We start from the raw sequence: 27,081 nt of genomic DNA, 5'->3' as shown, positions 1-27,081 counted from the left end.
ACAGGGGAAGGTACCGGTACAGAGTCAATGTGGAGGCTATATACAGGGTGTTACGGTACAGAGTCAATGTGGAGGCTATATACAGGGTGTTACGGTACAGAGTCAATGTGAGGGGGTACAGTATATACAGGGGGTACCGGTACCGAGTCAATGTGGAGGCTATATACAGGGGGTACCGGTACAGAGTCAATGTGGAGGCTATATACAGGGTGTTACGGTACAGAGTCAATGTGGAGGCTATATACAGGGGGTACCGGTACAGAGTCAATGTGGAGGCTATATACAGGGGGTACCGGTACAGAGTCAATGTGGAGGCTATATACAGGGTGTTACGGTACCGTGTCAATGTGGAGGCTATATACAGGGTATTACGGTACAGAGTCAATTTGGAGGCTATATACAGGGGGTACTGGTACAGAGTCAATGTGGAGGCTATATACAGGGGGTACCGGTACAGAGTCAATGTGGAGGCTATATACAGGGTGTTACGGTACAGAGTCAATGTGGAGGCTATATACAGGGTGTTACGGTACCGTGTCAATGTGGAGGCTATATACAGGGTGTTACGGTACCGTGTCAATGTGGAGGCTATATACAGGGTATTACGGTACAGAGTCAATGTGGAGGCTATATACAGGGGGTACCGGTACAGAGTCAATGTGGAGGCTATATACAGGGTATTACGGTACAGAGTCAATGTGGAGGCTATATACAGGGGGTTACCGGTACAGAGTCAATGTGGAGGCTATATACAGGGGGGTACCGGTACAGAGTCAATGTGGAGGCTATATACAGGGGGTACCGGTACAGAGTCAATGTGGAGGCTATATACAGGGGGTACCGGTACAGAGTCAATGTGGAGGCTATATACAGGGTATTACGGTACAGAGTCAATGTGGAGGCTATATACAGGGGGTACCGGTACAGAGTCAATGTGGAGGCTATATACAGGGTGTTACGGTACAGAGTCAATGTGGAGGCTATATACAGGGTGTTACGGTACAGAGTCAATGTGAGGGGGTACAGTATATACAGGGGGTACTGGTACAGAGTCAATGTGAGGGGGTACAGTATATACAGGGGGTACCGGTACAGAGTCAATGTGGAGGCTATATACAGGGTGTTACGGTATAGAGTCAATGTGGAGGCTATATACAGGGTGTTACGGTACAGAGTCAATGTGGAGGCTATATACAGGGGGTACCGGTACAGAGTCAATGTGGAGGCTATATACAGGGGGTACCGGTACAGAGTCAATGTGGAGGCTATATACAGGGTATTACGGTACCGTGTCAATGTGGAGGCTATATACAGGGTATTACGGTACAGAGTCAATGTGGAGGCTATATACAGGGGGTACCGGTACAGAGTCAATGTGGAGGCTATATACAGGGGGTACCAGTACAGAGTCAATGTGGAGGCTATATACAGGGTGTTACGGTACAGAGTCGATGTGGAGGCTATATACAGGGTGTTACGGTACAGAGTCAATGTGGAGGCTATATACAGGGGTTACCGGTACAGAGTCAATGTGGAGGCTATATACAGGGGATACCGGTACAGAGTCAATGTGGAGGCTATATACAGGGTATTACGGTACAGAGTCAATGTGGAGGCTATATACAGGGTGTTACGGTACAGAGTCAATGTGGAGGCTATATACAGGGGGTACTGGTACCGAGTCAATGTGGAGGCTATATACAGGGTGTTACGGTACAGAGTCAATGTGGAGGCTATATACAGGGGGGTACCGGTACAGAGTCAATGTGGAGGCTATATACAGGGTGTTACGGTACAGAGTCAATGTGGAGGCTATATACAGGGAGGGGTACCGGTTACAGAGTCAATGTGGAGGCTATATACAGGGAGGTACCGGTACAGAGTCAATGTGGAGGCTATATACAGGGTTGTTACGGTACAGAGTCAATGTGGAGGCTATATACAGGGAGGGTACCGGTACAGAGTCAATGTGGAGGCTATATACAGGGGGTACCGGTACAGAGTCAATGTGGAGGCTATATACAGGGTGTTACGGTACAGAGTCAATGTGGAGGCTATATACAGGGTGTTACGGTACAGAGTCAATGTGAGGGGGTACAGGTTAGTGGATGTAATTTGTACATGTAGGTGGGGGTGAAGTGACTATGCATAGATAATAAACAGAGAGTAGCAGCAGTGTAAAAACCAATGGGTGGGGGGTGTCAATGTAAATAGTCATTTGATTAATTGTTCAGCAGTCTTAAGGCTTGGTCCTGCGGTAGCAGAGAGTATAGGCTATGACTTGGGTGACTGGAATCTTTGACCATTTTTCTGGCTTGCCTCTGACACCGCCTAGTATATAGGTCCTGGATGACAGGAAGCTTGGCCCCAGTATTTGTATTTGTATGTATTATGGATCCACATTAGTTGCTGCCAAGGCAGCAGCAACTCTTCCTGGGGTCCAACAAAAAGCTTCCATATCTGTCATGTCTTAGGAGCTAGTAGCAGAGCTTCCATGTCTGTCATGTCTTAGGAGCTAGTAGCAGAGCTTCCATGTCTGGCATGTCTTAGGAGATAGTAGCATAGCTTCCATGTCTGTCATGTCTTAGGAGCTAGTAGCAGAGCTTCCATGTCTGGCATGTCTTAGGAGATAGTAGCATAGCTTCCATGTCTGTCATGTCTTAGGAGCTAGTAGCAGAGCTTCCATGTCTGGCATGTTTTAGGAGATAGTAGCATAGCTTCCATGTCTGTCGGCGACCCCCTCATGTTAAACATAGTTCCCATTGGCTCACTTCAGTTCAGGATGTTAAAGCCAGCTTTCCATTGGTTGAGGGAGGCGAACAGGAATGCAGAGGATGTTATAAAAACAAAGGTTTGTGGAGCTGCAGAGCTAATCTCTACCAGGCTAGGATCTGCTAATCTCTCCCAGGCTAGGATCTGCTAATCTCTCCCAGGCAGGGATCTGCTAATCTCTCCCAGGCTAGGATCTGCTAATCTCTCCCAGGCTAGGATCTGCTAATCTCTCCCAGAGACAGGCTAGGATCTGCTAATCTCTCCCAGGCAGGGATCTGCTAATCTCTCCCAGGCTAGGATCTGCTAATCTCTCCCAGAGACAGGCTAGGATCTGCTAATCTCTCCCAGGCTAGGATCTGCTAATCTCTCCCAGGCTAGGATCTGCTAATCTCTCCCAGGCTAGGATCTGCTAAAATCTCCCAGAGACAGGATCTGCCACAGCGACTCTGACTGACCACAGATTCCACAGGACATTACAGGAAGTGAAAGTCAACTTCCAGCCTCTCCAGACGTGTTCATCACTCTAAACAGTCAGCAACATAACAGTTTTTTTCATCTAATTCCACTCCAGAATAGATCCTCTATTTGTCTAAATTACACTAGGGTGGCAATGTCAAAACTCCACGGGAGTGCTGTGAATGAGACAAAACGAAGTGGAAGAAATACATAACCTAAAGTTAGAATCCTTAATTGGTGAAATTGCCACATCTGTTTGGAATATTACAACAAAGAAGCTACTGTAAACAACAAACACAGTTTATTCCCTCTGACATCATCGCACATGTGATAGAACAGCGGAATGTGTACTGCATTTTCTCTCCTCCTCTCTTCTCCTCCTCTCTTCTCCTCCTCTCCTCTCCTCTCCTCTCCTCTCCTCTCCTCTCCTCTCCTCTCCTCTCCTCTCCTCTCCTCTCCTCTCCTCTCCTCTCCTCTCCTCTCCTCTCCTCTCCTCTTCTCTTCTCTTCTCTTCTCTTCTCTTCTCTTCTCTTCTCTCTTCTCTTCTCCCCTCCCCTCCCCCTCCCCTCCCCCTCCCCTCCCCTCCCCTCCCCTCCCCTCCCCCTCCCCTCCCCTCCCCTCCCCTCCTCTCTTCTCTTCTCTTCTCTTCTCTTCTCTTCTCCTTCTCTTCTCTTCTCTTCTCTTCTCTCTTCTCTTCTCATTCTCTTCTCTTTCTTCTCTTCTCTTCTCTTCTCTTTCTCTTCTCTCTCTTCTCTTCTCTTCTCTTCTCTTCTCTTCTCCTTCTCCTCTCCTCTCCTCTCCTCTCCTCTCCTCTCCTCTCCTCTCCTCTCTCTCTCTCTTCTCTTCTCTTCCTCTTCTCTTCTCTTCTCTTCTCTCTCTTCTCTCTCTTCTCTTCTCTTCTCTTCTCTTCTCTCTCTTCTCTCTCTCTCTCCTCTCCTCTCCTCTCCTCTCCTCTCCTCTCCTCTCCTCTCCCCTCCCTTCTCTTCTCTTCTCTTCTCTTCTCTTCTCTTCTCTTCTCTTCTCTTCTCCTCTCCTCTCCTCCTCTCCTCTCCTCTCCTCCTCTCTTCTCCTCCTCTCCTCTCCTCCTCTCTTCTCCTCCTCTCTTCTCCTCCTCTCCTCTCCTCTCTTCTCCTCCTCTCCTCTCCTCTCCTCTCCTCTCTTCTCCTCTCCTCCTCTCTTCTCCTCCTCTCCTCTCCTCTCCTCCTCTCCTCTCCTCTCTTCTGCTCCTCTCCTCTCCCCCTCTGCTCCTCTCCTCTCTTCTCCTCCTCTCTTCTCCTCTCTTCCTCTCCTCTGCTCTTCTCCTCTCCCCCTCTTCTCCTCCTCTCTTCTCCTCCTCTCCTCTCCTCTGCTCCTCTCCCCCTCTCCTCCTCTGCTCCTCTGCTCCATTTCATGAACAAATCAAAAACATTAACAAATGCGCTGGGGTGAACAGTAGCGCTGTTTCCCCTAATGTTGGCTTTTATCATTTCGGCCTCTATTCTGAATCTCGTTCAATCTGGGCTTTTGTGGGAGGGAATTACATTTAGCTCTCACATCCTAATGGACAGACATTTGAGGATTGTTGAGAAACTGTTCCTGAAACTGTTCCTGAAACTGCATCATATGAAATTTAACAGCAGCAGTCGAGGTAGGGTTGTCCCAGACACACACTTCCTGTACTGTCACATGGGACACATAAACCAGCTGAAAATAATGATACACACCCTGATGCAGATACACACACACTAGAAACGCACATACTCACACACACTCGCACACACATGCATGCTGACACACACACACTATCTCATGTGGGTTGCTGCTGTGTACACGTTGTCACATAGGGGCAGTAATGTAACGATCAACAGACAGAAACCAGAGAAACAGTCACTGTCAGAAGACGGGGTGAAAGAGGTCCCTCACTGTTAAATGTGCATGTTAACAACAGACACATTTCTTACATACTTAAAAGTGTCAAAAACAGTCATTATTGATATCAATATATGAGAAAAAAGTTACCGGCTCTTTGACCAGTAGCTGAGGACATTTTCCACTTGACGGAATAGGGACTTCCCTCTAGTTATATTAAAAAGGCCAATAGTTAACCAAGGCCAGAAGCAGAATAGTCGAATAGCTATTGTCCAGACTCAGGGTATGTCCACTCCATGGTGGTTATCCCGAGGGTATGTCCACTCCATGGTGGTTATCCCGAGGGAATGTCCACTCCATGGTGGTTATCCCGAGGGTATGTCCACTCCATGGTGGTTATCCCGAGGGTATGTCCACTCCATGGTGGTTATCCCGAGGGTATGTCCACTCCATGGTGGTTATCCCGAGGGTATGTCCACTCCATGGTGGTTATCCCGAGGGTATGTCCACTCCATGGTGGTTATCCCGAGGGTATGTCCACTCCATGGTGGTTATCCCGAGGGTATGTCCACTCCATGGTGGTTATCCCGAGGGTATGTCCACTCCATGGTGGTTATCCCGAGGGTATGTCCACTCCATGGTGGTTATCCCGAGGGTATGTCCACTCCATGGTGGTTATCCCGAGGGTATGTCCACTCCATGGTGGTTATCCCGAGGGTATGTCCACTCCATGGTGGTTATCCCGAGGGTATGTCCACTCCATGGTGGTTATCCCGAGGGTATGTCCACTCCATGGTGGTTATCCCGAGGGTATGTCCACTCCATGGTGGTTATCCCGAGGGTATGTCCACTCCATGGTGGTTATCCCGAGGGTATGTCCACTCCATGGTGGTTATCCCGAGGGTATGTCCACTCCATGGTGGTTATCCCGAGGGTATGTCCACTCCATGGTGGTTATCCCGAGGGTATGTCCACTCCATGGTGGTTATCCCGAGGGTATGTCCACTCCATGGTGGTTATCCCGAGGGTATGTCCACTCCATGGTGGTTATCCCGAGGGTATGTCCACTCCATGGTGGTTATCCCGAGGGTATGTCCACTCCATGGTGGTTATCCCGAGGGTATGTCCACTCCATGGTGGTTATCCCGAGGGTATGTCCACTCCATGGTGATATGGTTATCCCGAGGGTATGTCCACTCCATGGTGATATGGTTATCCCGAGGGTATGTCCACTCCATGGTGATATGGTTATCCCGAGGGTATGTCCACTCCATGGTGATATGGTTATCCCGAGGGTATGTCCACTCCATGGTGATATGGTTATCCCGAGGGTATGTCCACTCCATGGTGATATGGTTATCCCGAGGGTATGTCCACTCCATGGTGATATGGTTATCCCGAGGGTATGTCCACTCCATGGTGATATGGTTATCCCGAGGGTATGTCCACTCCATGGTGATATGGTTATCCCGAGGGTATGTCCACTCCATGGTGATATGGTTATCCCGAGGGTATGTCCACTCCATGGTGATATGGTTATCCCGAGGGTATGTCCACTCCATGGTGATATGGTTATCCCGAGGGTATGTCCACTCCATGGTGATATGGTTATCCCGAGGGTATGTCCACTCCATGGTGATATGGTTATCCCGAGGGTATGTCCACTCCATGGTGATATGGTTATCCCGAGGGTATGTCCACTCCATGGTGATATGGTTATCCCGAGGGTATGTCCACTCCATGGTGATATGGTTATCCCGAGGGTATGTCCACTCCATGGTGATATGGTTATCCCGAGGGTATGTCCACTCCATGGTGATATGGTTATCCCGAGGGTATGTCCACTCCATGGTGATATGGTTATCCCGAGGGTATGTCCACTCCATGGTGATATGGTTATCCCGAGGGTGTGTCCACTCCATGGTGATATGGTTATCCCGAGGGTGTGTCCACTCCATGGTGATATGGTTATCCCGAGGGTGTGACCACTCCATGGTGATATGGTTATCCCGAGGGTATGACCACTCCATGGTGGTTATCCTGAGGGTATGACCACTCCATGGTGGTTATCCTGAGGGTATGTCCACTCCATGGTGGTTATCCTGAGGGTATGTCCACTCCATGGTGGTTATCCTGAGGGTATGTCCACTCCATGGTGGTTATCCTGAGGGTATGTCCACTCCATGGTGGTTATCCTGAGGGTATGTCCACTCCATGGTGGTTATCCTGAGGGTATGTCCACTCCATGGTGGTTATCCTGAGGGTATGTCCACTCCATGGTGGTTATCCTGAGGGTATGTCCACTCCATGGTGGTTATCCTGAGGGTATGTCCACTCCATGGTGGTTATCCTGAGGGTATGACCACTCCATGGTGGTTATCCTGAGGGTATGTCCACTCCATGGTGGTTATCCTGAGGGTATGTCCACTCCATGGTGGTTATCCTGAGGGTATGTCCACTCCATGGTGATATGGTTATCCTGAGGGTATGACCACTCCATGGTGGTTATCCTGAGGGTATGTCCACTCCATGGTGATATGGTTATCCTGAGGGTATGACCACTCCATGGTGGTTATCCTGAGGGTATGACCACTCCATGGTGGTTATCCTGAGGGTATGACCACTCCATGGTGGTTATCCTGAGGGTATGACCACTCCATGGTGGTTATCCTGAGGGTATGACCACTCCATGGTGGTTATCCTGAGGGTATGACCACTCCATGGTGGTTATCCTGAGGGTATGTCCACTCCATGGTGGTTATCCTGAGGGTATATCCACTCCATGGTGATATGGTTATCCCGAGGGTATGTCCACTCCATGGTGGTTATCCCGAGGGTATGTCCACTCCATGGTGGTTATCCTGAGGGTATGTCCACTCCATGGTGGTTATCCTGAGGGTATGTCCACTCCATGGTGGTTATCCTGAGGGTATGTCCACTCCATGGTGGTTATCCTGAGGGTATGTCCACTCCATGGTGGTTATCCTGAGGGTATGACCACTCCATGGTGGTTATCCTGAGGGTATGTCCACTCCATGGTGGTTATCCTGAGGGTATGACCACTCCATGGTGATATGGTTATCCTGAGGGTATGCCCACTCCATGGTGGTTATCCTGAGGGTATGCCCACTCCATGGTGGTTATCCTGAGGGTATGACCACTCCACTGGTCTAGTCCCCCTGTTACCTGGTAACCCATCAAGCCTCTCTGAGCACAGTGACATCCACTACTAATGTGCTGCTTACTGGTCCATACAAAATACAAGAGCTTCCACTGCTACTCATGTGGTTTCCCATCTAGTTTTCCCCATGTAGGCTAAGGTCACTTTATACAGTACATGCAGTGCATTTGGAAAGTATTCAGAACCCTTTACTTTTTATACATTTTGTTAGGTTACAGTCTTGTTCTAAAATTTAGTCAATTCTTTTTTTCCCTCATCAAACTACATGCAATACTCTACAATGACAAAGCAAAAACTGGTTTGTAGAAATTTCTAAAATGGAGAAATGATATATCACATTTCAATAAGTATTCAGACCATTTACTCAGTACTTTGTTGAAGCACCTTTGGCAGCGATTACAGCCTCGAGTCTTCTTGGGTATGACGCTACAAGCTAAGCACACCTGTATTTGGGGAGTTTCTCCCATTCTTCTCTGCAGATCCTCTCAAGCTCATGTCAGGTTGGATGGGGAGCGTCGCTGCACAGCTATTTTCAGGTCTCTCCAGAGATGTTCGATCTGGTTCAAGTCCGGGCTCTGGCTGTGCCACTCAAGGACATTGCGAGACTTGTCCCGAAACCACTCCTGCATTGTCTTGGCTGTGTGCTTAGGGTCTTTGTCCTGTTGGAAGGTGAACCTTTGCCCCAGTCTGAGGTCCTGAGTGCTCTGGAGCAGGTTTTCATCAAAGATCTCTCTGTACTTTGCTCCGTTCATCTTTCCCTCGATCCAGACTAGTTTCCCAGTCCCTGCCTCTGAAAAACATCCCCACAGCATGATGCTGCCACCACCATGCTTCACCGTAGGGATGGTGCCAGGTTTCCTCCAGACGAGATGCTTGGCATTCAGGCCACAAAGTTCAATCTTGGTTTCAACAGACCAGAGAATCTTGTTTCTCATGGTCTGAGAGTCTTCGGGTGCCTTTCGGTAAACTCCAAGCGGGCTGTCATGTGCCTTTTACTGAGGAGTGGCTTCCGTTTGGCCTCTCTACCATAAAGGCCTGATGTTTTGGTACCATTCCCCAGATCTGTGCCTCGACACAATCCTGCCTCTGAGCTCTACGGACATTTCCTTCAACCTCATGGCTTGGTTTTTGCTCTGACATGCACTGTCAGCTGTGGGACCTTATATAAACAGGTGTGTGCCAATCAGTTGAATTTACCACAGGTGGACTTCAATCAAGTTGTAGAAACATCAACGAAATGATCAATGATAACAGGATGCACCTGAGCTGAATACCGAATCTCATAGCAAAGGGTCTGAATCCTTTCCGAAAGCACTGTAAATACACAACCGTCTATGATAGAATCAGAGAACAGAAACACTTTCACAAAGTATTTTTCCCAAAGTAAAAAATCTGGGGTTACAGCTATTTGTTTGATTTGCGGTCCAAGGCAGCCTTGCTGGGGTAGGAATAATACTTGATCTGAAAAGTACTTCTCAGCCTCCTGTTATTTCAGAGATCTGGGACTACAAAGGGTCAGCTTCTCCTGAGAACATTCTTACTGAGGAAATGTGAGGATCATTTTCTAACAAGATGTCAGCGTTATATTTGTATCTTTCACATCTAAACGGTTCAGAGACATCTTCATTCTGTCATCCTCTCTCTTGTTCTTCATTCTGTCATCCTCTCTCTTGTTCTTCATTCTGTCATCCTCTCTCTCGTTCTTCTTTCTGGTAGCCCCCATGGTGTGCTTCAACAAAGCTCACTACATAGTTGGCTAGTAGACTAAAGCAAATCAGATGAACCAGAGGCCTTCAGTCAGTCAGTCAGTCAGACAGACAGACAGACTGCCTTACTTACAGACTGCCTTACTTACAGACTGCCTTACTTACAGACTGCCTTACAGACAGACAGCCTTACAGACAGACAGCCTTACAGACAGACAGACAGACAGACAGACAGACAGACAGACAGACAGACAGACAGACAGACAGACAGACAGGTTATGTTTTAGTTTGGTCTGACCTGTATTAATATTGAAAATGATTGGCTTATTATAGGCTACCGAGACCACTCCATTGAGCAACACTCGCGATGTATTTAATCTATTAGGAAAGCCGGGAGGGTAAATGAATGTAAAACTACCAAGGATATGAAAGACATAAAGAGTCATGGAAACAGAACTATTGATAGATATCGTGTCATCACTCCCCTATTGGAGTCAATAGCTACATAACAGCCTAAGCACTATGTGGATCTGGTCATTTATACTAACCCATAACACTGACATCGTAGCTGACAAAGGTTTCCTACTGTGGGCCTCTCTAATACCACATCACTCTATTCATCCCTTATGTCAATATCATAATACCGAGAACAATCGATCACTATGAACAGGAAGCTGTTAAGTTTCAGACACACCATCTTCCAATGAGGTCACGTCGTTACCAAAATAACTGCTGAGCAAACAGCCATTGACCTGTCATGTAGCATTTGGTATAATGTGGTCTACACTTAGTCAGTCCGTGTGGTAGCCGATGTATATGAAGCTACAACTACATAGTATTAATGCAAAACAACTTATATAAATAGCAAGGTGATAATAATTCATTTGGGTTGTTACGGTTGGTTACCTTCCATGCCTCCTTCGCAGTGGTGATGATTATATTGCGTGTCGCTGCGGTCCGTGTTGATGTAGTTCATTTGAGTTACTTTGACATTCCATCCGAATCAGCCCTGAAAAGATGTTGGTTGTGGAATGAGAACCTTCCGGGTTCCACCGGCAGCAAGTAGTGGCTGAATCCCGTTATGTTCTAAAAGATGGAAAAACCCCGACTGAGCTCATTTCCGCTGGGGAAAGTAGCCGGCTGTTGGATTCTCCCTCTCTCTTCGCTTGTTCCTCATATCAAATCAAATCCGTTTTGTATTTGTCACATGCGCCGAATATAACAGGTGTAGTAGACCTTACGGTGAAACGCTTACGTGTCCGTAATCAAATGTTCTGCTATGTGTCGAAAATCGTTCAAATATCACATTCTGTTTGATTCCTTTGGGCGTCAATTCACTCTATTGCATGAAGATAAACTTAAGACAACCATAGAACGAAGGTTCATTTCAGAGGAAATGGGAAACAACTCGTTCAAAACGATACAACTCTAGAAAATGCGCCATTATTCTAAAAGTGGATACCGTAGCATGTGTCAATACCGTTCTAATCCAACCGAAGAGGAATAAAGCTCTCCCTTATTCTGCCTGTTGATGCGGACCGTTATGTGTCGTGTTGGAAGAAGGGAGAAACGTGAGGAGCTGCTGCTTCCTACGTGGGATGGAATTTGACTCCTTCGCCTTCAGGCCGCCTTTAAAAGGGCAAGACAAGAGCCAATAGCTGAGAATGCTGCGATATAATATCTTACAGAAATGCATGGTTACTTGTATTGACTTGGAATAAAGTAAAATAGCCTAATAATAACATTTGAATAATAGTGTTGTCGCCAACTGCATTATTGATGTATTCTAGTGCGCATTCCGACTGGTCTCATAGACTAGACATAATACTGTACGTTTCATTCCGTAGTGTATGTCATGTTTGGTTACATGAGATAAAAGGACCTGTTACATTTCCCTGTTTAGGGGACCTGCGTAGTTACCGGTTCCGACCGACATTTTCGCTTCTAAATCGATCTGTGGACACCGTATATCCAAATGGCTCTCAGTGGTTCAGGAAGCCAAGCTAGAGCGCTGTGAGACGTAGACGTGAACAGTGATGGGGCAGACGTTTTGATCAAGAGAGATCTTTAGAAAAAATGAACATTTTCTCCAACACTAAACAGATATCTATTTTACAGTTATGAGGACGGTGAAACCTTATAGTTATTCGTTTTGTAAATGGATGATACTATATTTAGAAAGCATGTCAGTCATTTCAGGCCTTATTCATACAGTTTTGTATGAGTTTGTAATGAGGTGCGTACTGGCGGCAGAGAAGTCAGGCGCAGGAGAGGGAAAACGGATTTACAACTGTGTCGATAAATCAACATAAACCACCGTCAACAGAACAATACATGAATGGGTCAAACAGAACCCGGTAATAACCAGCATACCATACACAAGCACTACAAGAAACAACTACGGACAAGGACATGGGGGGAACAGAGGGTTAAATACACAACATGGAATTGATGAAATTGGAACCAGGTGTGATGGAAGACAAGACTAAACCAATAGAAGGTCGGCGACGTGGACCGCAGAACGCCGCCGGAACAAGAGGGACCAACTTCGGCGGAAGTCGTGACAGAGTTGGAAATACATAATCATATATTTAATCTTTTCACATTTCTATTATATTTGTTCTATGTACTTGAGCTTGTGTCCTCAAAAGTGACTACACTTTAGCAATTTCTTTTTTTAATTACCAGAAAGGTGAAATGTTTACCTTCCTGTGAGTATGCAGCAATACTAGTTATTGTTCATGGCTCGCTCATGATAAATAATTACTTCTGGGGATTAACCCTAACCCTAACATGTTAGCTAACCCTTCACCTAACCTTAACATGTTAGCTAACCCTTCACCTAACCCTAACATGTTAGCTAACCCTTCACCTAACCTTAACATGTTAGCTAACCCTTCACCTAACCTTAACATGTTAGCTAACCCTTCACCTAACCTTAACATGTTAGCTAACCCTTCACCTAACCTTAACATGTTAGCTAACCCTTCACCTAACCCTAACATGTTAGCTAACCCTTCACCTAACCTTAACATGTTAGCTAACCCTTCACCTAACCTTAACATGTTAGCTAACCCTTCACCTAACCTTAACATGTTAGCTAACCCTTCACCTAACCTTAACATGTTAGCTAACCCTTCACCTAACCTTAACATGTTAGCTAACCCTTCACCTAACCTTAACATGTTAGCTAACCCTTCACCTAACCTTAACATGTTAGCTAACCCTTCACCTAACCCTAACATGTTAGCTAACCCTTCACCTAACCTTAACATGTTAGCTAACCCTTCACCTAACCTTAACATGTTAGCGAACTCCTAACCTTAACCCCTAGAGCTAACGTTAGCCAGCTAGCTAACGTTAGCATCAAATAATTCTAATTTGTAACTTAACATATGTTTTGCAAATATGTATCATATTGTACATTTTGTAAATTCATAACATATTGTACGAATTGCAATTTGTAACATATCATACAAATTGTAATTTGTAACGAAATGGATGATGAACATCCACTCATTATTACATACGAAACGTAACATATGATACTACATGGAGTGTCTCGGATTTACAAATGGAATAATACGAAATGCTCTGAGACCAGGTTGGTGGATTAGGCATATGTCCAATTGGACGAGGACTCCTTATAAATCCATTTAGAATAAGCAACACCGTATCCAATAATGATTCCATGCTAAGATATTTTTAAATACATTTTTGTCATGGAAACTGTCAAATTGTGTTGCTTTATTCTGTCGATATCATTATGAATAACATAGGCTACTGCGGAAATATTGCCTTCGAGGCTTTACTTCCCATGGAGAAAGTCTCCTTGCCCCGCCATAGAGTTTCTTTTTGATGTTTTCCATCCCCAGACCCCTCTGTCACCCAGCTTCACTGGTCACCGCCTCCCAGTAGTGTTTCTAGACAAGGGGTTTGACAGTCAGAGCAGTCAATTAGTCAGCCGACACAACAGTAGGTCTTTGTTACTGACCGTATCCTCTGTACTGGGACTGTGGTGCCCTGACTGGGTTGCCCTATAGGGGTTTAAGGCTGCCTGTTCCATGTCTAGCGACTGTCTAATGAAGGCAACATGGCTGGCCCGTGCAGTTCTAAGGCCTTGACCTACATGGTTTAGAGCCACTTACTGTCGCCGGGCAGATCAAACCAACCAGCTGTCTGATCACCAGACCTAGACTTATGACCTCATAACCCATGACAGGACACAACCTAGTCTCAGAGCATTTCGTATTGTTCTGTACGTAAATCGGTTAGGGTTAAGGTTAGGGTTAGGGGTTAGGGTTAGGGGTTAGGGTTAGGGTTAGGGGTTAGGGTTAGGGTTAGGGGTTAGGGTTAGGTTTAGGGTCAGGGTTAGGGTTAAGGTTAGGTTTAGGGGTAGCTAACATGCTAACTAGTTGCAATGTAGCAAAAAAGTAGTAAGTAGTTTGAAAAGTTTCTAATGAGGTAAAATACTAAGGTTGTCCGTGATGAGATTGAAACACTAAACGATCTCATTATCCTTTCATTTCTACGTAAAAAAAACTGTTAAATGTAACTAAATGTAATTTTAAAAAAAATGTAATCTATGTAATCCCCCAAAAGACTTATTTATCACGACAGGGACATAAACAATAACTAGTAATTTTGCATACTCCAAGAAAGATTAACATCTCACCTTTCTGGTAAAAATAGTTATACATTGCTGAGGTGTAGTCACTGTTGAATACACAAGCTTAAGTACACAGTACAAATATGATAAAGACATGAAATATTTTATATAATGTTTTTCCTATTCAACAAAACTGTATGAATAAGGCTTGACATGACTTATGTGCTTTCTAAATATTGAATAATCAAACAATAAAACGACTAACTATAATATTTCACCTTCCTAATAAGTGTAAAATACATATTAGTATGTTTAGTGTTAGAGAAAATGTCCATCTTTTTTAAAGGTCTCTCTTGATGGAAACATCGCCCCTGTGACCGTCTCAGAGGAACCAGTTAAAGGTCTCTCTTGATGGAAACGTCGCCCCTGTGACCGTCTCAGAGGAACCAGTTAAAGGTCTCTCTTGATGGAAACGTCGCCCCTGTGACCGTCTCAGATGAACCAGTTAAAGGTCTCTCTTGATGGAAACATCGCCCCTGAGACCGTCTCAGAGGAACCAGTTAAAGGTCTCTCTTGATGGAAACATCGCCCCTGTGACCGTCTCAGAGGAACCAGTTTCCCTCATGATCGATGTTGGACTTCGTCTTTCAAAAGAATCAGTTGCTCATTTCTTTACTCTTGTTGCTGAAATGTATTTCATGAATTGTTGTGTGTTTTGGGCCCAGGGTCCTTGGCTTATTGATGAGCTTTGAGGGCACTATGGTGTTGAACTCTGAGTTGTAGTCAATGATTTAGTCCCAGGGTCCTTAGCTTAGTGATGAGATTTCAGGGCACTATGGTGTTGAACGCTGAGCTGTAATCAATGAACAGCATTCTCACATAGGTGTTCCTTTTGTCCAGGTGTGAAAGGGCAGTGTGGAGTGCAATAGAGATTGCATCATCTGTGGATCTGTTGGGGCGGTATGCAAATTGGAGTGGGTCTAGGGTTTCTGGTATAATGGTGTCGATGTGAGCCATGACCAGCCTTTCAAAGCACTTCATGGCTACAGACGTGAGTGCTATGAGTCGGTAGTCATTTAGGTAGGTTACCTTAGTGTTCTTGGGCACAAGGACTATGGTGGTCTGCTTGAAACATGTTGGTATGCGTCTCCTTCCTGAGCGGTATGACGGCTACGTGGTCCCATGGTGTTTATACTTGCGTACTATTGTTTGTACAGATGAACGTGGTTCCTTCAGGCGTTTGGAAATTGCTCCCAAGGACGAATCAGACTTGTGGAGGTCTACAATTTATTTCTGACGTCTTGACTGATTTCTTTTGATTTTCCCATGATGTCAAGCAAAGAGGCACTGAGTTTGAAGGTAGGCCTTGAGATATATCCACAGGTACACCTCCAATTGACTCAAATGATGTCAATTAGCCTATCAAAAGCTTCTAACGACATTACATCATTTTCTGGACTTTTCCAAGCTGTTTAAAGGCACAGTCAACTTAGTGTATGTAAACTTCTGACCCACTGGAATTGTGATACAGTGAATTATAAGTGACATAATCTGTCTGTAACTATAGTTTATTAACAAGAAATGTGTGGAGTGGTTGAAAAACGAGTTTTAATGACTCCAACCTAAGTGTATGTAAACTTCCGACTTCAACTGTATCTGTCTGACTGATCCGAAAGTATGTTTCTTGCTATGTTTTCTATATGTTCTGTTTGGACCTATGTGATGTGTGAGAAGTGCTAAGATTTCCTCTTATAGGACAAACGGGAATCTGAATCAGATTTTTTTTCTCCAGTTTGTCTTTTTTTTGTTATGACTCAAATGCGTTGATATAGTGTCATTAAATCAACTAATCAAAGTTTAATGCTGGTTTTGTCCTTCATGGCATGAGTGTAATACCTCATCAACTAGAGATAACTTCTACGATGACATTGGTTGGCTTCTTTCTCTCATTGTTACGCTTCACACCTTCCCAATCCAGACCCCAAAACACATTTGAGTTACAAACACACGGGGACTTGATTAACATGGGATATGATGGGTATATGTTCTTCTCTATCCGCTACAGAAAAATGTAAAGGAATACAGGAAACAAGAATCTCACCCTACCGGTGGGTAACGGTGAGGGTCTTGTAGGCCTTTAGAAAAGGCCTAAGGATTTATAAAATGTTATTGTAACGAACGTCGTCGGGAGAAGGAGAAGAGGACCAAGGTGCAGCGTGGTAAGGGTTCATTTTAATCAATAAACTGAACAAAACAACAAAAGATGCCAAACGAACAGTTCTATAAGGTGATGACACTAAACAGAAAACAACTACCCACAAACACAGGTGAGAACAGGCTACCTAAGTATGGTTCTCAATCAGAGACAAGGATAGACAGCTGCCTCTGATTGGGAACCACACCAGGCCAAACACATAGAAATACAAAACATAGAACAACAGACATAGAATGCCCAGCCCAACTCACGCCCTGACCAACCAGAACAGAGACATAAATAGGATCTCTAAGGTCAGGGCGTGACAGTTATTTACATTCTTATTTCATCTTTACAACAATTGTAATGATCTTCTGATTTCATCTCTTCCATTTGTGTTGGAAATAGAACGGTTAATACTGAAGAAGAAGAAAAATGTATCCAGTTAGAATTTTCCCTGTTGGTTTTTAGGTAGAAAAATCGAGCTCAGCCATTGGCTAGGACTTTGGAAGCTGGACAGAATTCCTCTGCCATTCAACTGTATTAAGGAAGAATTTTGGAGTGACAAGCGAATGAGCCAATCACATTTTGACTTGCAATGGGTGGGATCGTTTAAAAAAAAAGTGACCTGTCTCGGCCTAGACATGTCACTGCTGAGAGTGCAAGAGGAAATAATCAATGGAGCATCGGGGCTCAAGATGGTGGCATGAGTGGTCGTACAATTCCTAGCTGACAAACATTTTTAGGGTTTTCTCACAAGTTTATCATTATAGGCTGCAGTTGCAACAAAAATTATATATTTTTTAATTTCCAAAGAGGCTGAAAAGGGAGCCATCACCGAGTAAGCTAAATGACAACATCGTCTGCATCATCGAGCCTAAAATCAAAGAGAGCGCGGATTACGTCATGGACTTGGTGAAAAAGAAGACTGTCAGCACCGTTAACCTGAAGAAATGGATTTCAATGCTGAGGAAGTTGAAACTCTGAAGCAGCAGAACGCAACATTAAAAACTCAGGCTGCAAAGCAGGAGAAGAATCTCACCGAAAATGGAGTCCAATGTTAACAAGACTGATCGATACAGTCGGAGATGGAATCTTCTAATTTACGGAATCGCCAAAAGATTCAACGAGAACATCAAAGCAAAGGTGAAGGACATTTGCAGGGCAAGAGTCCCAGAGGCCGAGCTGAGTGTTGTTGCAGCTCCCTGGATGTGGTGAACTACCTGGGTAGCACGACAACCTGAGGTTCAAGGAGGACCTGACAGAATGACTATCTACAGCACGACAACCTGAGGTTCAAGGAGGACCTGACAGAATGACTATCTACAGCACGACAACCTGAGGTTCAAGGAGGACCTGACAGAATGACTATCTACAGCACGACAACCTGAGGTTCAAGGAGGACCTGACAGAATGACTATCTACAGCACGACAACCTGAGGTTCAAGGAGGACCTGACAGAATGACTATCTACAGCACGACAACCTGAGGTTCAAGGAGGACCTGACAGAATGACTATCTACAGCACGACAACCTGAGGTTCAAGGAGGACCTGACAGAATGACTATCTACAGCACGACAACCTGAGGTTCAAGGAGGACCTGACAGAATGACTATCTACAGCACGACAACCTGAGGTTCAAGGAGGACCTGACAGAATGACTATCTACAGCACGACAACCTGAGGTTCAAGGAGGACCTGACAGAATTTGATAAAGAAGCTCGAAATCATCTGTGACTGATGATTGAGAAAGCAAGGAAGGAGAGGAAAAGTGCGTACTTGGCGGGAGCCAAGGCTTTTGTTCATGGCAGGGAAATTCACTCTGATGCCTAGCTTGAAATGTACTGGATTTACCAAGTGAGGTGCAGGACTGATTTTATTTGCAACTGGTAAAACATTTTATTTTGTGAGGAAAGTGCATTCTTTGTGCGAGCCATTTTTTTATGGAACCTTAACACTGACACTTAACGTTAACGTAGCTTGATGGCTATTGGTGTTATCAATGCATGGTACAAATATCAGATTTTATTTGCAAATGGAAAAAAATAATAACATTTTCACTTTAGATCAACTGCAAGGTGCAAATAACTGTCTTTGTTTGCAACTAGCAAGAATGTTTCATTTTTGTGAGAACACGTTTCATACTCTTCATATAGTCACTGTGATAGTAAATGTACATTTCCGATTTTTTCTATTAATGCCAGGGGAATCTAATATTTTGGAAAGAAAATCTTTGTTTTTGTATTGTAAGGGTAAAAATGTAAACTTTTATTTAATTCAAGAAACTCATGCCTGTTCCACAGATACTGCGTTTTGGAAGTGTCAATGGGGGAATGATATTTGGCTTTCATTTGGTACCAATCAGTCAGCAGGTGGCGCTATTTTAAAAGGCAACTTTAAGGGTAATATACTGACACATGAAGCAGATAATACAGGGAGATGGATTATGCTATTGGTAGATGTCAACCACATTCAATTCATTGTTGGGAATACTTATTCTACCAACAATGACAAGTCAAGTAATTGTATTTTATTTAGAGACATTGAGAGGAAAATCAAATGATGTTGATTTTAATACAGTATTACATGATAATCTAGATGTATGGCCTCCTAAGGATAGCAACTCTGACTGTGAGATATGGAATATAACTCTAAAGGTTAGGTGTTCTAGATATTTGGCCTCCTAAGGATAGCAACTCTGACTGTGAGATATGGAATATAACTCTAAAGGTTAGGTGTTCTAGATATTTGGCCTCCTAAGGATAGTAATTCTGTTTGTGAGATATGGAATATAACTCTAAAGGTTAGGTGTTCTAGATATTTGGCCTCCTAAGGATAGCAACTCTGACTGTGAGATATGGAATATAACTCTAAAGGTTAGGTGTTCTAGATATTTGGCCTCCTAAGGATAGCAACTCTGACTGTGAGATATGGAATATAACTCTAAAGGTTAGGTGTTCTAGATATTTGGCCTCCTAAGGATAGCAACTCTGACTGTGAGATATGGAATATAACTCTAAAGGTTAGGTGTTCTAGATATTTGGCCTCCTAAGGATAGCAACTCTGACTGTGAGATATGGAATATAACTCTAAAGGTTAGGTGTTCTAGATATTTGGCCTCCTAAGGATAGTAATTCTGACTGTGAGATATGGAATATAACTCTAAAGGTTAGGTGTTCTAGATATTTGGCCTCCTAAGGATAGTAATTCTGTTTGTGAGATAAGGAATATAACTCTAAAGGTTAGGTGTTCTAGATATTTGGCCTCCTAAGGATAGCAACTCTGACTGTGAGATATGGAATATAACTCTAAAGGTTAGGTGTTCTAGATATTTGGCCTCCTAAGGATAGTAATTCTGTTTGTGAGATATGGAATATAACTCTAAAGGTTAGGTGTTCTAGATATTTGGCCTCCTAAGGATAGCAACTCTGACTGTGAGATATGGAATATAACTCTAAAGGTTAGGTGTTCTAGATATTTGGCCTCCTAAGGATAGTAATTCTGTTTGTGAGATATGGAATATAACTCTAAAGGTTAGGTGTTCTAGATATTTGGAGACATAAGAACCCAGATAAGATCATGTTTACATGGAGGACCAAAGATTTATCTATACAATCCCGTATTGATTTCTGGCTGAAATCTGAACATATAGCTGACAATATTGATAGTGTCACGATCGTCGTTGGAACTCGGACCAAAGCGTGATTTGGGTTCCACATGTTTATTCAATGAAACGCACAAAAACAATAAAGAACAAATGAAACGTGACGTTCTGGGCTGCTCACAGGCAACAACACAAAAACAAGATCCCACAAAACACAGTGGGGAAATGGCTGCCTAAATATGATCCTCAATCAGGGACAACGATAAACAGCTGCCTCTGATTGGGAACCGTACCAGGCCAACATAGAAAATAAAACCACCACCAGAAAGATGTTTTCATTGCTAGCTAAAGCACCAAAGTCAAGGGCAGGACAGAAACAAGCTCTCCGAATATAGATTCCCTTGTTCATACGTGTTTTGGACAGTTCAAATGACTCTCTCCTAACACACACGCCATACGTTGCTGCTACTATTTACCCTGCTGCTCGGCCACTTTACCCCTGATTATATGCTAATAACTACCTCATCTATCACTGATATCGTTATTGATATTGTTCTTGTACATACTGTATATTATCTACTTCTGATATTGCTACTATGCAAGTAACCATTTGGCTGTAGCGTTTACACCTTCTGTAGAGACCCATCCACTTAGCAAAATATTGATATATATAATGAATATTGATATGTGTGAACGTAACATGATTTTGTGACATACCACAACAATATCACGTGACCGTACCAAGTGTCCACGACATAAACATATGGCGCATCTGTTTATGTACTGTACATCTGCACCTCACTTAGGTTTCAACTCAGGTTGCATGGCCTTGTGTATGGAATACTATGTGATAAGTATATAAAGTAATAGTATATAAAGTATGGTTATATGTATTGAATACTATGTGATAAGTATATAAAGTAATAGTATATAAAGTATGGTTATATGTATTGAATACTATGTGATAAGTGTGTAATAGTATATAAAGTATGGTTATATGTATTGAATACTATGTGATAAGTGTGTAATAGTATATAAAGTATGCTACTGTTTTATGTATTGAATACTATGTGATAAGTGTGTAATAGTATATAAAGTATGGTTATATGTATTGAATACTATGTGATAAGTGTGTAATAGTATATAAAGTATGGTTATATGTATTGAATACTATGTGATAAGTGTGTAATAGTATATAAAGTATGCTACTGTTTTATGTATGGAATACTATGTGATAAGTGTGTAATAGTATATAAAGTATGCTACTGTTTTATGTATGGAATACTATGTGATAAGTGTGTAATAGTATATAAAGTATGGTTATATGTATTGAATACTATGTGATAAGTGTGTAATAGTATATAAAGTATGGTTATATGTATTGAATACTATGTGATAAGTGTGTAATAGTATATAAAGTATGGTTATATGTATTGAATACTATGTGATAAGTGTGTAATAGTATATAAAGTATGGTTATATGTATTGAATACTATGTGATAAGTGTGTAATAGTATATAAAGTATGCTACTGTTTTATGTATGGAATACTATGTGATAAGTGTGTAATAGTATATAAAGTATGCTACTGTTTTATGTATTGAATACTATGTGATAAGTGTGTAATAGTATATAAAGTATGCTACTGTTTTATGTATTGAATACTATGTGATAAGTGTGTAATAGTATATAAAGTATGCTACTGTTTTGTGTATTGAATACTATGTGATAAGTGTGTAATAGTATATAAAGTATGCTACTGTTTTGTGTATTGAATACTATGTGATAAGTGTGTAATAGTATATAAAGTATGCTACTGTTTTGTGTATTGAATACTATGTGATAAGTGTGTAATAGTATGTAAAGTATACTCATGTACTGGTGTCAAGGCATTTGGGCGTAAATGGTGGTGGTGTAAAGTACTTCAGTAAAAATACTTTAAAGTACTACTTAAGTAGATACTTATACTTCACTACATTCGTAAAGAAAATAATGTACTTTTTAACTCAATACATTTTCCTTGACACCCAAAAGTACTCGTTACATTTGACAGGAAAATGGTCCAATTCACAAACGTATCAAGAGAACAGCCCTGGTCATCCCTACCGCCTCTGATCTGGCCAACTCACTAAACACAAATGCTTAGTTTGTAAATTATGTCTGAGTGTTGGAGTGTGCCCCTGACTATCGTACATTTAAAACCGTCTGGTTTAATATAATAGGAATTTGAAATGATTTATACTTTTACTCAAGTATGACAATGTAATACTTTTCCCTTCACTGGTTGTGGCTGGGGGTTATAGCGTTTCTTTCACATGACCCATCAATATAGACAAGTGTGTCTGGTTAAGCGTCATCTAGTATTTATAACATATTTTTATCTGGAGTCAAGGAATTGTTCCTTATTGTAGGCTACTACCACTTTTAGTCGTAATCTTTACTACACCACTTTCTGTTTAGCACCTGGCCTCACATGTGAATCCATAAAGAGACGGGTGGGGCTAAAGCTTAAGAGGGTGTGAACGATGCTGAATGGGTGGAGACAAAGAGGAGCTCTTCAGTAGGTACCAAAACATTCAAGGGTCATTTTCTCAAACGTGGGGTAACAAGTTGATCAACTTTCAAAGCAGAATTACTTTCCCATTGTTCCTCAAATGCAGTTTATGATATACCATTTCGTAGCTCTGAGTATCTACTTTTATCAAATGTAAAAAAACATTTTTTCTCGAAATGTTGCTACATTAAGACCGATTTGAGCTGGTCAGTCACATATAGACAGGTGTGTGCCTTTCCAAATCATGTCAATGGAATTTACCACCGGTGGACTCCAATCAAGTTGTAGCAACGTCTCAAAGATGATCAATGGAAACAGGATGCACCTGAGCTCAATTTCGAGTCTCATAGCAAAGGGTCTGAATATTTATGTAAATATATATATATATTTTTTTGTTGTTGATTCATTTGGTAAAATTTCTAAAAACCTGTTTTCGGTTTGTCATTATTGTGAGTAGATTGATGAGGAAATGTTTTTATTTAAGGCATTTTAGAATAAAGCTATAATGTATCAAAATGGTGAAAAAGGGGTCTGAATACTTTCCCAATGTAAACACTATGCTGCCAGTCTCTCTTGGCTAAGAGTTGGGGAGAGACTCACTGCATCACTTCCACTTTTTATAAGAAACACTAATGTGTTGAAAATCACAAAGTGTTTGCAAAGTCAATTTACACACAGCTCTGACACACACACTTACCCTACCAGACATGCCACCAGGGGTCTTTTCATAGTCACCAAAACCAGAACAAATTCCAGAAAGCGAACAGTATTATATAGAGCCATTATTGCATGGAACTCCCTTCCATCTCATATTGCTCAAATGAACAACAAACCTGGTTTAAAACCCCCAGATAAAGCAACACCTCTCAGCACAACGCCTCTCCCCTATTGGACCTAGATAGTTTGTGTATGTATTGATGTAGATGTAGATCTGTCCTTGAGCTGTTCTTGTCTATTGATGTTCTGTATGATTATCAGACAGGTGTAAAGTCCACCTTTGATTATCAGACAGGTGTAAAGTCTACCTTTGATTATCAGACAGGTGTAAAGTCTACCTTTGATTATCGGACAGGTGTAAAGTCTACATTTGATTCCCAGACAGGTGTAAAGTCTACCTTTGATTATCAGACAGGTGTAAAGTCTACCATTGATTATCAGACAGGTGTAAAGTCTACCTTTGATTATCAGACAGGAGTAAAGTCAACATTTGATTATCAGGCAGGTGTAAAGCCCACCTTTGATTATCAGACAGGTGTAAAGTCTACCTTTGATTATCAGACAGGTGTAAAGTCTACCGCTGATTATTAGACAGGTGTAAAGTCTACCTTTGATTATCAGACAGGTGTAAAGTCTACCTTTGATTCCCAGACAGGTGTAAAGTCTACATTTGATTCCCAGACAGGTGTAAAGTCTACCTTTGATTATCAGACAGGTGTAAAGTCTACCTTTGATTATCAGACAGGTGTAAAGTCTACCTTTGATTATCAGACCGGTGTAAAGTCGACCTTAGCTTATCAGACAGGTGTAAAGTCTACCTTTGATTATCAGACAGGTGTAAAGTCTACCTTTGATTTTCAGACAGGTGTAAAGTCTACCTTTGATTATCAGACAGGTGTAAAGTCTACCTTTGATTATCAGACAGGTGTAGTCTACCTTTGATTATCAGACGGGTGTAAAGTCTACCTTTGATTATCAGACAGGTGTAAAGTCTACCTTTGATTATCAGACAGGTGCAAAGTCAACCTTTGATTATCAGACAGGTGTAAAGTCAACCTTTGATTATCAGACAGGTGTAAAGGCCACCTTTGATTATCAGACAGGTGTAAAGTCCACATTTGATTATCAGACAGGTGTAAAGTCTACCTTTGATTATCAGACAGGTGTAAAGTCTACCTTTGATTATCAGACAGGAGTAAAGTCTACCGTTGATTATCAGACAGGTGTACAGTCTACCTTTGATTATCAGACAGGTGTAAAGTCTACCTTTGATTATCAGACAGGTGTAAAGTCTACCTTCGATATCAGACAGGTGTAAAGTCTACCTTTGATTATCAGACAGGTTTAAAGTCTACCTTTGATTATCGGACAGGAGTAAAGTCTACATTTGATTCCCAGACAGGTGTAAAGTCTACCTTTGATTATCAGACAGGTGTAAAGTCTACCTTTGATTATCAGACAGGTGTAAAGTCCACCTTTGATTATCAGACAGGTGTAAAGTCTACCTTTGATTATCAAACAGGTGTAAAGTCCACCTTTGATTATCAGACAGGTGTAAAGTCTACCTTTGAATATCAGACAGGTGTAAAGTCCACCTTTGATTATCAGACAGGTGTAAAGTCTACCTTTGATTATCAGACAGGTGTAAAGTCTACCTTTGATTATCAGACAGGTGTAAAGTCTACCTTTGATTATCAGACAGGTGTAAATTCCACTTTTGATTATCAGACAGGTGTAAAGTCTACCTTTGATTATCAGACAGGTGTAAAGTCTACCTTTGATTATCGGACAGGTGTAAAGGCTACCTTTGATTATCAGACAGGTGTAAAGTCCACATTTGATTATCAGACAGGTGTAAAGTCTACCTTTGATTATCAGACAGGTGTAAAGTCTACCTTTGATTATCAGACAGGAGTAAAGTCTACCGTTGATTATCAGACAGGTGTAAAGTCTACCTTTGATTATCAGACAGGTGTAAAGTCCACCTTTGATTATCAGACAGGTGTAAAGTCTACCTTCGATATCAGACAGGTGTAAAGTCTACCTTTGATTATCAGACAGGTGTAAAGTCTACCTTTGATTATCGGACAGGTGTAAAGTCTACATTTGATTCCCAGACAGGTGTAAAGTCTACCTTTGATTATCAGACAGGTGTAAAGTCTACCTTTGATTATCAGACAGGTGTAAAGTCCACCTTTGATTATCAGACAGGTGTAAAGTCTACCTTTGATTATCAGACAGGTGTAAAGTCTACCGCTGATTATTAGACAGGTGTAAAGTCTACCTTTGATTATCAGACAGGTGTAAAGTCTACCTTTGATTATCGGACAGGTGTAAAGTCTACATTTGATTCCCAGACAGGTGTAAAGTCTACCTTTGATTATCAGACAGGTGTAAAGTCTACCTTTGATTATCAGACAGGTGTAAAGTCTACCTTTGATTATCAGACCGGTGTAAAGTCGACCTTAGCTTATCAGACAGGTGTAAAGTCTACCTTTGATTATCAGACATTTGTAAAGTCTACCTTTGATTATCAGACAGGTGTAAAGTCTACCTTTGATTATCAGACAGGTGTAAAGTCTACCTTTGATTATCAGACAGGTGTAGTCTACCTTTGATTATCAGACGGGTGTAAAGTCTACCTTTGATTATCAGACAGGTGTAAAGTCTACCTTTGATTATCAAACAGGTGCAAAGTCAACCTTTGATTATCAGACAGGTGTAAAGTCAACCTTTGATTATCAGACAGGTGTAAAGGCTACCTTTGATTATCAGACAGGTGTAAAGTCCACATTTGATTATCAGACAGGTGTAAAGTCTACCTTTGATTATCAGACAGGTGTAAAGTCTACCTTTGATTATCAGACAGGTGTAAAGTCAACCTTTGATTATCAGACAGGTGTAAAGGCAACCTTTGATTATCAGACAGGTGCAAAGTCCACATTTGATTATCAGACAGGTGTAAAGTCTACCTTTGATTATCAGACAGGTGTAAAGTCTACCTTTGATTATCAGACAGGAGTAAAGTCTACCGTTGATTATCAGACAGGTGTACAGTCTACCTTTGATTATCAGACAGGTGTAAAGTCTACCTTTGATTATCAGACAGGTGTAAAGTCTACCTTCGATATCAGACAGGTGTAAAGTCTACCTTTGATTATCAGACAGGTTTAAAGTCTACCTTTGATTATCGGACAGGTGTAAAGTCTACATTTGATTCCCAGACAGGTGTAAAGTCTACCTTTGATTATCAGACAGGTGTAAAGTCTACCTTTGATTATCAGACAGGTGTAAAGTCCACCTTTGATTATCAGACAGGTGTAAAGTCTACCTTTGATTATCAAACAGGTGTAAAGTCCACCTTTGATTATCAGACAGGTGTAAAGTCTACCTTTGAATATCAGACAGGTGTAAAGTCCACCTTTGATTATCAGACAGGT

At 42.3% G+C, this 27,081-nt stretch overlaps 1 protein-coding gene and 1 long non-coding RNA gene across 2 annotated transcripts in view; one reads left to right on the top strand and one right to left on the bottom strand.

The window, feature by feature from the left end:
- LOC129828587 (mucin-5AC-like) overlaps positions 1–11,530 on the bottom strand; it is a 97,263-nt gene extending 85,733 nt beyond the window's left edge. Inside the window, exon 1 of the mRNA XM_055889640.1 lies at positions 10,870–11,530. Within this exon, the coding sequence (XP_055745615.1) occupies positions 10,870–10,939 (70 nt within the window). The 5' untranslated portion in view covers positions 10,940–11,530. The remainder of the gene's footprint in view (positions 1–10,869) is intronic.
- Positions 11,531–11,993: 463 nt separating this feature from the next.
- On the top strand, positions 11,994–16,433 carry LOC129828588 (uncharacterized). The gene is made up of 2 exons (XR_008755251.1): positions 11,994–12,531; positions 14,919–16,433. It is a non-coding gene; the product is annotated as an uncharacterized LOC129828588 (long non-coding RNA).
- Positions 16,434–27,081: the final 10,648 nt, after the last annotated feature.

Source organism: Salvelinus fontinalis, chromosome 30, assembly GCF_029448725.1.
Source record: "Salvelinus fontinalis isolate EN_2023a chromosome 30, ASM2944872v1, whole genome shotgun sequence".
In the NCBI taxonomy this organism is placed as follows: Eukaryota; Metazoa; Chordata; class Actinopteri; order Salmoniformes; family Salmonidae; genus Salvelinus; species Salvelinus fontinalis.
The sequence above is the reverse complement of the archived record's forward strand: the minus strand, read 5'-3'. Positions and strand labels throughout refer to the sequence as shown.